The 14,954-nt window shown below is 53.9% G+C and overlaps 1 protein-coding gene across 1 annotated transcript in view; it reads left to right on the top strand.

The window, feature by feature from the left end:
• Positions 1 to 14,954, top strand: part of LOC311199735 (tubulin polyglutamylase ttll6-like) — a gene marked incomplete at both ends in the record, with an annotated part of 274,802 nt that overhangs the window by 748 nt on the left and 259,100 nt on the right. The window contains 2 exon segments of the mRNA XM_084273870.1: positions 126 to 258; positions 261 to 309. Coding sequence (XP_084129996.1) covers positions 126 to 258; positions 261 to 309 — 182 coding nt within the window.

Below are 14,954 nucleotides of genomic sequence, written 5' to 3'. Positions count from 1 at the left end.
CGGGCTGTGGGGTCTGAGCGGCCGTCCGACTTCATCAGAAAGTGTGGGGTATGGCTGGGGCTGGGGCTGGCTGCTGGCAGTGCTTGCTGGGAGCGGGGGTGTGAATTAGCTCCTTGTTTTGGCAGGTGAACCACTCTCCCAGCTTCACCACAGACTCTCGCCTGGACCGCGAGGTGAAGGATGCACTTCTCCGTGATACCATCAGCCTGATAAACGTGCCTGCCTGTGACAGAAGGAAGGTGCTGCAGGAAGGCAAGCACCCCTTAAAGAACGGCTCCTGCACAACCATCAGACTCTCTGTGCATCCAGGTACCGCTCTTCCCCATCGTGCCACAGGTCCCAGTGAGAAAAGATCTCCCCAAGGCTTCAAACGTAAGCTCCCGGAGGCTGTGACAGTCTAAGGCCTTGGAGGAGAAATCTCCCAAGCCATTGGCATCCTGCAAGGGAGCACCAGGGCTTGTCTCTGGGCACGAGGAGACTTGAGGCGCTGGCTGCTCTGGGTCCTGTGCATCAAGGTCCATCCCCATCGAGCCCACTGCCCGGGCTTTTCCTGCTGCGGGGGGACAGCTTGTGGTGGGTGGGCAGGAATCCCCCCAGCTCCTGTTTCAATTAGGACACCCAAGAGAACTCCAGGCTGGAGCTGCTGAGCACGTTAAGCCCGTACTCGGCCTGCCCCTGCAGCCTCAGCTGCTCCAAGCTCCCCGCTGGCCTGCGAGGAAAGCTCCTGACAGTGTGCGGGGTGGCAGGAACGCCTCGAGCAGGGGCTTCTAAAGGAATTCTGTTATCATTGGGTTAGCTGGGGGAAAAGGCTGAGGGGAAGGGTGAGAGCCTGGGCAGCAGGGGAGAGAGCTGGAAGTGCTTCCCCAGCCCTCTCTGGGGGTAGGTGGAGTGCAGATCGCTTTGGTTCCCTGCATGCATGTGAAAGGAGGTATCAGACAGGGAAAGAAGCTTGCCAGGCCCTTGTCCCTCACCCAGGCAGCACCTGGAGCCTCCTCTCCCACCTCCCTGCCTCTGCTTTCTCCCGGTTTTCAAACTTTTCCGGTTTTCCGGCTTTTCAAACTTGAGACTGGTTCTGTTCTTTAACCCTTTATTCTTGGGACTGTACAATGATGTTGGGATACCTGACACCATTGAAGCTGTTCCCCAGCATAATGTCTCTCTTGTTAGGGAGTAGCACAGATTCCTGACCAGGCAAACACCCAACTCCTTCAATTTCTTTACCAGACCAACAGACTTTCCCAAACTTTCTTCTGGTGGGTATTGAGCAGTGGGTGGTGAAGAATTTCAGTAGACACCAGTGATTACACTGCCATAAATACCCTATCATTAATCCTGTTCCTTCCTAATAGTAATTAACTAACTCTGACATCCTGCTTGTACTCAATTCTGTTCTACTTTACATTCCCTTCCTTAGGTTTTTATTGCATCCCTGCAATACGGCTTACTCCTATCTCCAAACCTTTCCTCTCCACTTGCTCCTTTCCTCTTTTCTTTCTTCAGAGTCACGAAGCTGAAATCTCAAAAGCAGCACAAAGTCTCACCTGACTATCAGTTTCTTAGTAAGGGTAACATGGACCATAGTTGACGTTAGTTACAGTACTTGTCTTGGGACAGTCAGAAGAGTTGTGCAAAAGGTACAGCACTCAGTTCTGTATAGAATACAGAATATTCTATAGAATATAGAATAGAGTCAGGCAAGAAAAAGTGCACTTTCCCATGAAGCTGATGTACACCAATAGCTTTGCAATGGCTTGTAAACCTCTAGTACTCACCAGTGCATACCTCATAAGCTGTGCCCAAATCGCTTGGACACTAGTGCTGAACCAGTATTTGTTCTTGCAAATAATTCCTCTCCCCTACGTGCCTGAGACATTAGAAACTCTCCTGACGCTTCCGCCGCGTGCTGCCAGCAAAGAAGAGGTTGTATTGCCTTGGGTCCTTTAATGGGCAATCATTTCCTCACTTGCAAAACCAGTCCAAACACAAGGCGTAAATCTTTTGTCAGGGTTTGTGGACTTAACTGGGGAAAACCTATCATCTTCTCTGTGGAATGAATTACATGTAAAGCCACTGCAAATCTCCTCGGGGTTTTAGCAGCCTCAGGAATTTGCATTACACATCGCTGCCACAGGCACTTTCTCCTCTCCTCCGAGTGAAGAGCCCACCAGCTCAGTGCTTAACAGAAAGCTCTTGTAGGAGCAGCACCCCCCATTCACTAACACATGACATGGGTCTGCTCAGTCGCCTTCAGAGTTCCTCTGCTCCTTTCTCACAGCAACAGTGGGCCGATTCCCTCCTCAGTGCAGGGCAGTTACACTGGTATGTTAGCAGACAGTTTCACTGTGAGGTCTGTTAGGAAAGTGAGGAAGTGAGTGGGGTTTTAAACACAACAGTTAAAAAAAAAAAAGAAAATCTACTTTCAGTAAGTGGAGCTGATGGAATACTATGTTTGGGAGTGAGTTAGGCTGAGAGCAGTGCTGGTCACACACTGATGTTCTAGCTGTTGCCAAGCAGTCAAGGACTTTTCAGTTGTTGATAGGTCACTGCTAGCGGGAAGGGAGGGGACACAGCCAGGACAGGTGACCCAAGCTGCCCAAAGGGGGTATTCCATACCAATGATGTCATGCTCAGCAAAAAAGAGGGGCAGGTGGGGGGAGGAGCAGGCAGCTCCAGGACACACATTTTTGGGGACCATCCAGTTTCAGTGCAGCTCTGAGCTGTGCGGCTGAGTTGTGCAGTTTGCTGAGACACTGCCTTGTGCACCACCAGTTTCATGTGTTTTGCTCTGAAGTCCTGTCATTATTATTATGTTTATCTTTCTGTTATGCCAGTAAACTATCCTTCTCCCAACCCACAAGGTTTTGGTTTCTTGGGTTTTGCTTCTCCCTCCCTTTCCCCCTCCCTGAATTCCCACCCCCCACACTCCCTCCTAACTAACAAGTGGCTGCGTGTTGCCCAGTTCTCAGCTGGGGCAAAACCACGACAGTCAATGAGAACACATTGTCCTTTTCAAAATCAAGTAAATGTGGTAAATGCTTTATTCCTTATGAGGTGAACAGAAAATGGAAACCAAAACAATAAACCAATAAAACAACAAACAAGTTCAAAGTATCAGGAAGGTGAAATGGGGATTCATAAAGAAATGAGACTTAACTACGGGGGCTCTATTCTTACAATAAAATAACTATCCTAAAGAGTATTTAGTAAACGAAAAGACTGAGAAAAAGAACAGGTGCTGTGGAGTGCCCATGGGGGCTGGTGTTTGCCCCAGCTGCTGGTCCAGGCCCGGCTTCGATGGCTCCGGGGTCTCCCTAGTCTTGCCGGTGGTGTGGCCTCTTGGGGTCTGAAGCGTCGTCTGAGGACCCACTCGCTCTCCTCTTCGGGGGCCGCCGTGGTGAAGAGGTGGAACTCCTGCCGGGTGATGACTCCCTGCCCTGGGCAGCCCTGGAGGAAGCTGCCACCTCCTGTCCCAACTCCTCCAAGGACTCCTCCTCTGCGCTGGTGTTGGAAGACGGAGTCACCACCGGCGAGGGGGCAGGAGTGGGCTGTGAGGAGGTGGTAGGAGTCTCCTGCGGTGAAGGAACAGGACTTCCCTCCGGTGATGATGCAGGAGTCCCCCCAGGGATGAGGGCAGGCACAGGGCTGGTGGCAGGGCTGTACTCCTGATCTTCAGCAGCCTCGTAGAATGGGAAGCCCATGTGCAGGAGCATCTGCTCCCTGCAGCTCTCTGCAGCGACCTCAATGAGTTCATTGACAAAGTTGGCTGTCCGGTCGTGCAGAAAGGGCTGCAGGGTACGGACCATGGACACCTCGTCCAGTCCTTGGCCGCACAGAACGAAGATGACGGTGTTCTTCAGAAGATCTGCGTCCCACCACTCAGCCCCAGATGGCAGATGCTGGTTCAGCCAGGGGAGCAGGGGCTCCAGTGTCTCCTCAGACTGGCGGAAATAGTCTGCCCAGTCCTCAGGTGTAAAGCCAGCCACATCTCTGCTGGGTGCCGGCTCCTCAATCTCCTGCTCTTCTTGGTCATCATGGTCCTCCAGTGGATCTGATGGTGGTGGCAGATCCAACTCCAAGAAATCGTCCTCAGACCGCAGGGAGAAGCGGACGGTGTTGACCTGCTGCCGGCACAGGGCGCACGATGATTTGTGTTTTGCCCACCGCAGGACGCAGCCCAGGCAGAACTTGTGGCCACAGGGTGTCACGTAAGCCATGTCACCTGGAGCACCCTGGCAGATGGGGCAGCTCCACTGTTCCTCCTCTGTTGCCATGTTGACTTGTTGCAGCGGGCTGGGGAGACCTGCACCGCAGAAGGGAGAGGGGCCACAGTCACTGGCTGTCCCGGGAAGGGGAGAGGAGGAAGCAGGTCCCTGGCCCCTGGCTCCAGAAGGACACCCTCCCAGCTCCCCAAGCCCCACAGCCCACCCCATGGCCACCCCATAGCCACGATTCCTCACACGGCTCACCTCCAATGCCAAAAGCACACCACACAGTGTCCAGCTGCCTCAGCCAGGCAGGGCTGGGGAAACACACCGCACGGCTCTTGAACGGGCACCAAAGCTGCCAATGGCAGACACCAAAACACCCAGAGAAGCCTGGCTCGAGCCTCCACACCTCGCAGGCACGCTCAGTGGGAGTCCAGGCACGAGCCAGACTGAGCCAGGCTCTGCCGGTGCCCCAAGAGAACCACCCAGCGACGTGACGTCACATCCCACTGCTTGCTGGCATCACAGTGGGCCTCCTGCTCCTGGCGATCTTGCACAGGGTGGCACTGGCCCCTGTGCGGATTGAAAATGTCATTTCCATGCTCCTGGAACTTGGAATATGGCAACACGTTTGATCAGAAGCACAAATAGTCCAGGGCTGACCTAGCTGAGGCCAGACAGATGAGAAGAAGCCATCAGCAATCTTTGCTGCCTAAGAAGCCGCGTTGGGGGGAAACTCAAACAGAAGGCAGACTGTGCACTGGAAAAAGTCTTGGGTTTGGCATTTTTCCCTGCCTGAAGCTGATGCTCATACTGGGTTGGAAGGGACCTTTAAAGGTCCTCTAGTCCACCCGCCCTGCAGGAAGCAGGGACATCTTGCCTAGATCAGGTTGCTCAGAGACCTTGAGTATCTCCTGGGACTGAGCCTTCACTCCCTCCCTGGGCAACCTGATCCAGTGATGTAACACCCTCATTCTAAAGAACATTTTCCTAATTTCCAACTTGTATCTACCTTGTCCTGGTAGTGCCCACCACACTCCCTCCTAAAGAACAATCGTCTGCGTGGGGCTCAGCTCTCAGCTGGGGCAAAACCAAGACAGCACCTCTTAGTGATTTCTCGCCTGCTGCTGGCTTTCATGAGCACCACTGAGAAGCTGTACAAGCCTCTAAGGAGACAGGACCATGCAAGATAGTTAAGCTCTCCTGTACCTATCAGCCAAGACAAGTCCTGCTCTGCTAAATGCATGGTAGGAGGCTGGAGGCGTGAAGGAAGGAGATGTTGCATGTTTCCTCTTCAAGCACAGCTCTGAGGGAACACAGTTTAGCGTTCACACTGAGATTGTCTCCTCGGGGTTTGAGCAGCCTCAGGAATTTGCATTACACATCGCTGCCACAGGCACTTTCTCCTCTCCTCCGAGTGAAGAGCCCACCAGCTCAGTGCTTAACAGAAAGCTCTTGTAGGAGCAGCATCCCCTATTCACTAACACATGACATGGGTCTGCTCAGTCGCCTTCAGAGTTCCTCTGCTCCTTTCTCACAGCAACAGTGGGCCGATTCCCTCCTCAGTGCAGGGCAGTTACACTGGTATGTTAGCAGACAGTTTCACTGTGAGGTCTGTTAGGAAAGTGAGGAAGTGAGTGGGGTTTTAAACACAACAGTTAAAAAAAAAAAAGAAAATCTACTTTCAGTAAGTGGAGCTGATGGAATACTATGTTTGGGAGTGAGTTAGGCTGAGAGCAGTGCTGGTCACACACTGATGTTCTAGCTGTTGCCAAGCAGTCAAGGACTTTTCAGTTGTTGATAGGTCACTGCTAGCGGGAAGGGAGGGGACACAGCCAGGACAGGTGACCCAAGCTGCCCAAAGGGGGTATTCCATACCAATGATGTCATGCTCAGCAAAAAAGAGGGGCAGGTGGGGGGAGGAGCAGGCATCTCCAGGACACACATTTTTGGGGACCATCCAGTTTCAGTGCAGCTCTGAGCTGTGCGGCTGAGTTGTGCAGTTTGCTGAGACACTGCCTTGTGCACCACCAGTTTCATGTGTTTTGCTCTGAAGTCCTGTCATTATTATTATGTTTATCTTTCTGTTATGCCAGTAAACTATCCTTCTCCCAACCCACAAGGTTTTGGTTTCTTGGGTTTTGCTTCTCCCTCCCTCTCCCCCTCCCTGAATTCCCACCCCCCACACTCCCTCCTAACTAACAAGTGGCTGCGTGTTGCCCAGTTCTCAGCTGGGGCAAAACCACGACAGTCAATGAGAACACATTGTCCTTTTCAAAATCAAGTAAATGTGGTAAATGCTTTATTCCTTATGAGGTGAACAGAAAATGGAAACCAAAACAATAAACCAATAAAACAACAAACAAGTTCAAAGTATCAGGAAGGTGCAATGGGGATTCATAAAGAAATGAGACTTAACTACGGGGGCTCTATTCTTACAATAAAATAACTATCCTAAAGAGTATTTAGTAAACGAAAAGACTGAGAAAAAGAGCAGGTGCTGTGGAGTGCCCGTGGGGGCTGGTGTTTGCCCCAGCTGCTGGTCCAGGCCCGGCTTCGATGGCTCCGGGGTCTCCCTAGTCTTGCCGGTGGTGTGGCCTCTTGGGGTCTGAAGCGTCGTCTGAGGACCCACTCGCTCTCCTCTTCGGGGGCCGCCGTGGTGAAGAGGTGGAACTCCTGCCGGGTGATGACTCCCTGCCCTGGGCAGCCCTGGAGGAAGCTGCCACCTCCTGTCCCAACTCCTCCAAGGACTCCTCCTCTGCGCTGGTGTTGGAAGACGGAGTCACCACCGGCGAGGGGGCAGGAGTGGGCTGTGAGGAGGTGGTAGGAGTCTCCTGCGGTGAAGGAACAGGACTTCCCTCCGGTGATGATGCAGGAGTCCCCCCAGGGATGAGGGCAGGCACAGGGCTGGTGGCAGGGCTGTACTCCTGATCTTCAGCAGCCTCGTAGAATGGGAAGCCCATGTGCAGGAGCATCTGCTCCCTGCAGCTCTCTGCAGCGACCTCAATGAGTTCATTGACAAAGTTGGCTGTCCGGTCGTGCAGAAAGGGCTGCAGGGTACGGACCATGGACACCTCGTCCAGTCCTTGGCCGCACAGAACGAAGATGACGGTGTTCTTCAGAAGATCTGCGTCCCACCACTCAGCCCCAGATGGCAGATGCTGGTTCAGCCAGGGGAGCAGGGGCTCCAGTGTCTCCTCAGACTGGCGGAAATAGTCTGCCCAGTCCTCAGGTGTAAAGCCAGCCACATCTCTGCTGGGTGCCGGCTCCTCAATCTCCTGCTCTTCTTGGTCATCATGGTCCTCCAGTGGATCTGATGGTGGTGGCAGATCCAACTCCAAGAAATCGTCCTCAGACCGCAGGGAGAAGCGGACGGTGTTGACCTGCTGCCGGCACAGGGCGCACGATGATTTGTGTTTTGCCCACCGCAGGACGCAGCCCAGGCAGAACTTGTGGCCACAGGGTGTCACGTAAGCCATGTCACCTGGAGCACCCTGGCAGATGGGGCAGCTCCACTGTTCCTCCTCTGTTGCCATGTTGACTTGTTGCAGCGGGCTGGGGAGACCTGCACCGCAGAAGGGAGAGGGGCCACAGTCACTGGCTGTCCCGGGAAGGGGAGAGGAGGAAGCAGGTCCCTGGCCCCTGGCTCCAGAAGGACACCCTCCCAGCTCCCCAAGCCCCACAGCCCACCCCATGGCCACCCCATAGCCACGATTCCTCACACGGCTCACCTCCAATGCCAAAAGCACACCACACAGTGTCCAGCTGCCTCAGCCAGGCAGGGCTGGGGAAACACACCGCACGGCTCTTGAACGGGCACCAAAGCTGCCAATGGCAGACACCAAAACACCCAGAGAAGCCTGGCTCGAGCCTCCACACCTCGCAGGCACGCTCAGTGGGAGTCCAGGCACGAGCCAGACTGAGCCAGGCTCTGCCGGTGCCCCAAGAGAACCACCCAGCGACGTGACGTCACATCCCACTGCTTGCTGGCATCACAGTGGGCCTCCTGCTCCTGGCGATCTTGCACAGGGTGGCACTGGCCCCTGTGCGGATTGAAAATGTCATTTCCATGCTCCTGGAACTTGGAATATGGCAACACGTTTGATCAGAAGCACAAATAGTCCAGGGCTGACCTAGCTGAGGCCAGACAGATGAGAAGAAGCCATCAGCAATCTTTGCTGCCTAAGAAGCCGCGTTGGGGGGAAACTCAAACAGAAGGCAGACTGTGCACTGGAAAAAGTCTTGGGTTTGGCATTTTTCCCTGCCTGAAGCTGATGCTCATACTGGGTTGGAAGGGACCTTTAAAGGTCCTCTAGTCCACCCGCCCTGCAGGAAGCAGGGACATCTTGCCTAGATCAGGTTGCTCAGAGACCTTGAGTATCTCCTGGGACTGAGCCTTCACTCCCTCCCTGGGCAACCTGATCCAGTGATGTAACACCCTCATTCTAAAGAACATTTTCCTAATTTCCAACTTGTATCTACCTTGTCCTGGTAGTGCCCACCACACTCCCTCCTAAAGAACAATCGTCTGCGTGGGGCTCAGCTCTCAGCTGGGGCAAAACCAAGACAGCACCTCTTAGTGATTTCTGGCCTGCTGCTGGCTTTCATGAGCACCACTGAGAAGCTGTACAAGCCTCTAAGGAGACAGGACCATGCAAGATAGTTAAGCTCTCCTGTACCTATCAGCCAAGACAATTCCTGCTCTGCTAAATGCATGGTAGGAGGCTGGAGGCGTGAAGGAAGGAGATGTTGCATGTTTCCTCTTCAAGCACAGCTCTGAGGGAACACAGTTTAGCGTTCACACTGAGATTGTCTCCTCGGGGTTTGAGCAGCCTCAGGAATTTGCATTACACATTGCTGCCACAGGCACTTTCTCCTCTCCTCCGAGTGAAGAGCCCACCAGCTCAGTGCTTAACAGAAAGCTCTTGTAGGAGCAGCATCCCCTATTCACTAACACATGACATGGGTCTGCTCAGTCGCCTTCAGAGTTCCTCTGCTCCTTTCTCACAGCAACAGTGGGCCGATTCCCTCCTCAGTGCAGGGCAGTTACACTGGTATGTTAGCAGACAGTTTCACTGTGAGGTCTGTTAGGAAAGTGAGGAAGTGAGTGGGGTTTTAAACACAACAGTTAAAAAAAAAAAAGAAAATCTACTTTCAGTAAGTGGAGCTGATGGAATACTATGTTTGGGAGTGAGTTAGGCTGAGAGCAGTGCTGGTCACACACTGATGTTCTAGCTGTTGCCAAGCAGTCAAGGACTTTTCAGTTGTTGATAGGTCACTGCTAGCGGGAAGGGAGGGGACACAGCCAGGACAGGTGACCCAAGCTGCCCAAAGGGGGTATTCCATACCAATGATGTCATGCTCAGCAAAAAAGAGGGGCAGGTGGGGGGAGGAGCAGGCATCTCCAGGACACACATTTTTGGGGACCATCCAGTTTCAGTGCAGCTCTGAGCTGTGCGGCTGAGTTGTGCAGTTTGCTGAGACACTGCCTTGTGCACCACCAGTTTCATGTGTTTTGCTCTGAAGTCCTGTCATTATTATTATGTTTATCTTTCTGTTATGCCAGTAAACTATCCTTCTCCCAACCCACAAGGTTTTGGTTTCTTGGGTTTTGCTTCTCCCTCCCTTTCCCCCTCCCTGAATTCCCACCCCCCACACTCCCTCCTAACTAACAAGTGGCTGCGTGTTGCCCAGTTCTCAGCTGGGGCAAAACCACGACAGTCAATGAGAACACATTGTCCTTTTCAAAATCAAGTAAATGTGGTAAATGCTTTATTCCTTATGAGGTGAACAGAAAATGGAAACCAAAACAATAAACCAATAAAACAACAAACAAGTTCAAAGTATCAGGAAGGTGCAATGGGGATTCATAAAGAAATGAGACTTAACTACGGGGGCTCTATTCTTACAATAAAATAACTATCCTAAAGAGTATTTAGTAAACGAAAAGACTGAGAAAAAGAGCAGGTGCTGTGGAGTGCCCGTGGGGGCTGGTGTTTGCCCCAGCTGCTGGTCCAGGCCCGGCTTCGATGGCTCCGGGGTCTCCCTAGTCTTGCCGGTGGTGTGGCCTCTTGGGGTCTGAAGCGTCGTCTGAGGACCCACTCGCTCTCCTCTTCGGGGGCCGCCGTGGTGAAGAGGTGGAACTCCTGCCGGGTGATGACTCCCTGCCCTGGGCAGCCCTGGAGGAAGCTGCCACCTCCTGTCCCAACTCCTCCAAGGACTCCTCCTCTGCGCTGGTGTTGGAAGACGGAGTCACCACCGGCGAGGGGGCAGGAGTGGGCTGTGAGGAGGTGGTAGGAGTCTCCTGCGGTGAAGGAACAGGACTTCCCTCCGGTGATGATGCAGGAGTCCCCCCAGGGATGAGGGCAGGCACAGGGCTGGTGGCAGGGCTGTACTCCTGATCTTCAGCAGCCTCGTAGAATGGGAAGCCCATGTGCAGGAGCATCTGCTCCCTGCAGCTCTCTGCAGCGACCTCAATGAGTTCATTGACAAAGTTGGCTGTCCGGTCGTGCAGAAAGGGCTGCAGGGTACGGACCATGGACACCTCGTCCAGTCCTTGGCCGCACAGAACGAAGATGACGGTGTTCTTCAGAAGATCTGCGTCCCACCACTCAGCCCCAGATGGCAGATGCTGGTTCAGCCAGGGGAGCAGGGGCTCCAGTGTCTCCTCAGACTGGCGGAAATAGTCTGCCCAGTCCTCAGGTGTAAAGCCAGCCACATCTCTGCTGGGTGCCGGCTCCTCAATCTCCTGCTCTTCTTGGTCATCATGGTCCTCCAGTGGATCTGATGGTGGTGGCAGATCCAACTCCAAGAAATCGTCCTCAGACCGCAGGGAGAAGCGGACGGTGTTGACCTGCTGCCGGCACAGGGCGCACGATGATTTGTGTTTTGCCCACCGCAGGACGCAGCCCAGGCAGAACTTGTGGCCACAGGGTGTCACGTAAGCCATGTCACCTGGAGCACCCTGGCAGATGGGGCAGCTCCACTGTTCCTCCTCTGTTGCCATGTTGACTTGTTGCAGCGGGCTGGGGAGACCTGCACCGCAGAAGGGAGAGGGGCCACAGTCACTGGCTGTCCCGGGAAGGGGAGAGGAGGAAGCAGGTCCCTGGCCCCTGGCTCCAGAAGGACACCCTCCCAGCTCCCCAAGCCCCACAGCCCACCCCATGGCCACCCCATAGCCACGATTCCTCACACGGCTCACCTCCAATGCCAAAAGCACACCACACAGTGTCCAGCTGCCTCAGCCAGGCAGGGCTGGGGAAACACACCGCACGGCTCTTGAACGGGCACCAAAGCTGCCAATGGCAGACACCAAAACACCCAGAGAAGCCTGGCTCGAGCCTCCACACCTCGCAGGCACGCTCAGTGGGAGTCCAGGCACGAGCCAGACTGAGCCAGGCTCTGCCGGTGCCCCAAGAGAACCACCCAGCGACGTGACGTCACATCCCACTGCTTGCTGGCATCACAGTGGGCCTCCTGCTCCTGGCGATCTTGCACAGGGTGGCACTGGCCCCTGTGCGGATTGAAAATGTCATTTCCATGCTCCTGGAACTTGGAATATGGCAACACGTTTGATCAGAAGCACAAATAGTCCAGGGCTGACCTAGCTGAGGCCAGACAGATGAGAAGAAGCCATCAGCAATCTTTGCTGCCTAAGAAGCCGCGTTGGGGGGAAACTCAAACAGAAGGCAGACTGTGCACTGGAAAAAGTCTTGGGTTTGGCATTTTTCCCTGCCTGAAGCTGATGCTCATACTGGGTTGGAAGGGACCTTTAAAGGTCCTCTAGTCCACCCGCCCTGCAGGAAGCAGGGACATCTTGCCTAGATCAGGTTGCTCAGAGACCTTGAGTATCTCCTGGGACTGAGCCTTCACTACCTCCCTGGGCAACCTGATCCAGTGATGTAACACCCTCATTCTAAAGAACATTTTCCTAATTTCCAACTTGTATCTACCTTGTCCTGGTAGTGCCCACCACACTCCCTCCTAAAGAACAATCGTCTGCGTGGGGCTCAGCTCTCAGCTGGGGCAAAACCAAGACAGCACCTCTTAGTGATTTCTGGCCTGCTGCTGGCTTTCATGAGCACCACTGAGAAGCTGTACAAGCCTCTAAGGAGACAGGACCATGCAAGATAGTTAAGCTCTCCTGTACCTATCAGCCAAGACAATTCCTGCTCTGCTAAATGCATGGTAGGAGGCTGGAGGCGTGAAGGAAGGAGATGTTGCATGTTTCCTCTTCAAGCACAGCTCTGAGGGAACACAGTTTAGCGTTCACACTGAGATTGTCTCCTCGGGGTTTGAGCAGCCTCAGGAATTTGCATTACACATCGCTGCCACAGGCACTTTCTCCTCTCCTCCGAGTGAAGAGCCCACCAGCTCAGTGCTTAACAGAAAGCTCTTGTAGGAGCAGCATCCCCTATTCACTAACACATGACATGGGTCTGCTCAGTCGCCTTCAGAGTTCCTCTGCTCCTTTCTCACAGCAACAGTGGGCCGATTCCCTCCTCAGTGCAGGGCAGTTACACTGGTATGTTAGCAGACAGTTTCACTGTGAGGTCTGTTAGGAAAGTGAGGAAGTGAGTGGGGTTTTAAACACAACAGTTAAAAAAAAAAAAGAAAATCTACTTTCAGTAAGTGGAGCTGATGGAATACTATGTTTGGGAGTGAGTTAGGCTGAGAGCAGTGCTGGTCACACACTGATGTTCTAGCTGTTGCCAAGCAGTCAAGGACTTTTCAGTTGTTGATAGGTCACTGCTAGCGGGAAGGGAGGGGACACAGCCAGGACAGGTGACCCAAGCTGCCCAAAGGGGGTATTCCATACCAATGATGTCATGCTCAGCAAAAAAGAGGGGCAGGTGGGGGGAGGAGCAGGCATCTCCAGGACACACATTTTTGGGGACCATCCAGTTTCAGTGCAGCTCTGAGCTGTGCGGCTGAGTTGTGCAGTTTGCTGAGACACTGCCTTGTGCACCACCAGTTTCATGTGTTTTGCTCTGAAGTCCTGTCATTATTATTATGTTTATCTTTCTGTTATGCCAGTAAACTATCCTTCTCCCAACCCACAAGGTTTTGGTTTCTTGGGTTTTGCTTCTCCCTCCCTTTCCCCCTCCCTGAATTCCCACCCCCCACACTCCCTCCTAACTAACAAGTGGCTGCGTGTTGCCCAGTTCTCAGCTGGGGCAAAACCACGACAGTCAATGAGAACACATTGTCCTTTTCAAAATCAAGTAAATGTGGTAAATGCTTTATTCCTTATGAGGTGAACAGAAAATGGAAACCAAAACAATAAACCAATAAAACAACAAACAAGTTCAAAGTATCAGGAAGGTGAAATGGGGATTCATAAAGAAATGAGACTTAACTACGGGGGCTCTATTCTTACAATAAAATAACTATCCTAAAGAGTATTTAGTAAACGAAAAGACTGAGAAAAAGAACAGGTGCTGTGGAGTGCCCGTGGGGGCTGGTGTTTGCCCCAGCTGCTGGTCCAGGCCCGGCTTCGATGGCTCCGGGGTCTCCCTAGTCTTGCCGGTGGTGTGGCCTCTTGGGGTCTGAAGCGTCGTCTGAGGACCCACTCGCTCTCCTCTTCGGGGGCCGCCGTGGTGAAGAGGTGGAACTCCTGCCGGGTGATGACTCCCTGCCCTGGGCAGCCCTGGAGGAAGCTGCCACCTCCTGTCCCAACTCCTCCAAGGACTCCTCCTCTGCGCTGGTGTTGGAAGACGGAGTCACCACCGGCGAGGGGGCAGGAGTGGGCTGTGAGGAGGTGGTAGGAGTCTCCTGCGGTGAAGGAACAGGACTTCCCTCCGGTGATGATGCAGGAGTCCCCCCAGGGATGAGGGCAGGCACAGGGCTGGTGGCAGGGCTGTACTCCTGATCTTCAGCAGCCTCGTAGAATGGGAAGCCCATGTGCAGGAGCATCTGCTCCCTGCAGCTCTCTGCAGCGACCTCAATGAGTTCATTGACAAAGTTGGCTGTCCGGTCGTGCAGAAAGGGCTGCAGGGTACGGACCATGGACACCTCGTCCAGTCCTTGGCTGCACAGAACGAAGATGACGGTGTTCTTCAGAAGATCTGCGTCCCACCACTCAGCCCCAGATGGCAGATGCTGGTTCAGCCAGGGGAGCAGGGGCTCCAGTGTCTCCTCAGACTGGCGGAAATAGTCTGCCCAGTCCTCAGGTGTAAAGCCAGCCACATCTCTGCTGGGTGCCGGCTCCTCAATCTCCTGCTCTTCTTGGTCATCATGGTCCTCCAGTGGATCTGATGGTGGTGGCAGATCCAACTCCAAGAAATCGTCCTCAGACCGCAGGGAGAAGCGGACGGTGTTGACCTGCTGCCGGCACAGGGCGCACGATGATTTGTGTTTTGCCCACCGCAGGACGCAGCCCAGGCAGAACTTGTGGCCACAGGGTGTCACGTAAGCCATGTCACCTGGAGCACCCTGGCAGATGGGGCAGCTCCACTGTTCCTCCTCTGTTGCCATGTTGACTTGTTGCAGCGGGCTGGGGAGACCTGCACCGCAGAAGGGAGAGGGGCCACAGTCACTGGCTGTCCCGGGAAGGGGAGAGGAGGAAGCAGGTCCCTGGCCCCTGGCTCCAGAAGGACACCCTCCCAGCTCCCCAAGCCCCACAGCCCACCCCATGGCCACCCCATAGCCACGATTCCTCACACGGCTCACCTCCAATGCCAAAAGCACACCACACAGTGTCCAGCTGCCTCAGCCAGGCAGGGCTGGGGAAACACACCGCACGGCTCT

This window comes from Gallinula chloropus (assembly GCF_964237585.1).
Source record: "Gallinula chloropus genome assembly, chromosome: 21".
Taxonomy (NCBI): domain Eukaryota; kingdom Metazoa; phylum Chordata; class Aves; order Gruiformes; family Rallidae; genus Gallinula; species Gallinula chloropus.
This window is presented reverse-complemented; position numbering and strand designations above follow the sequence as displayed.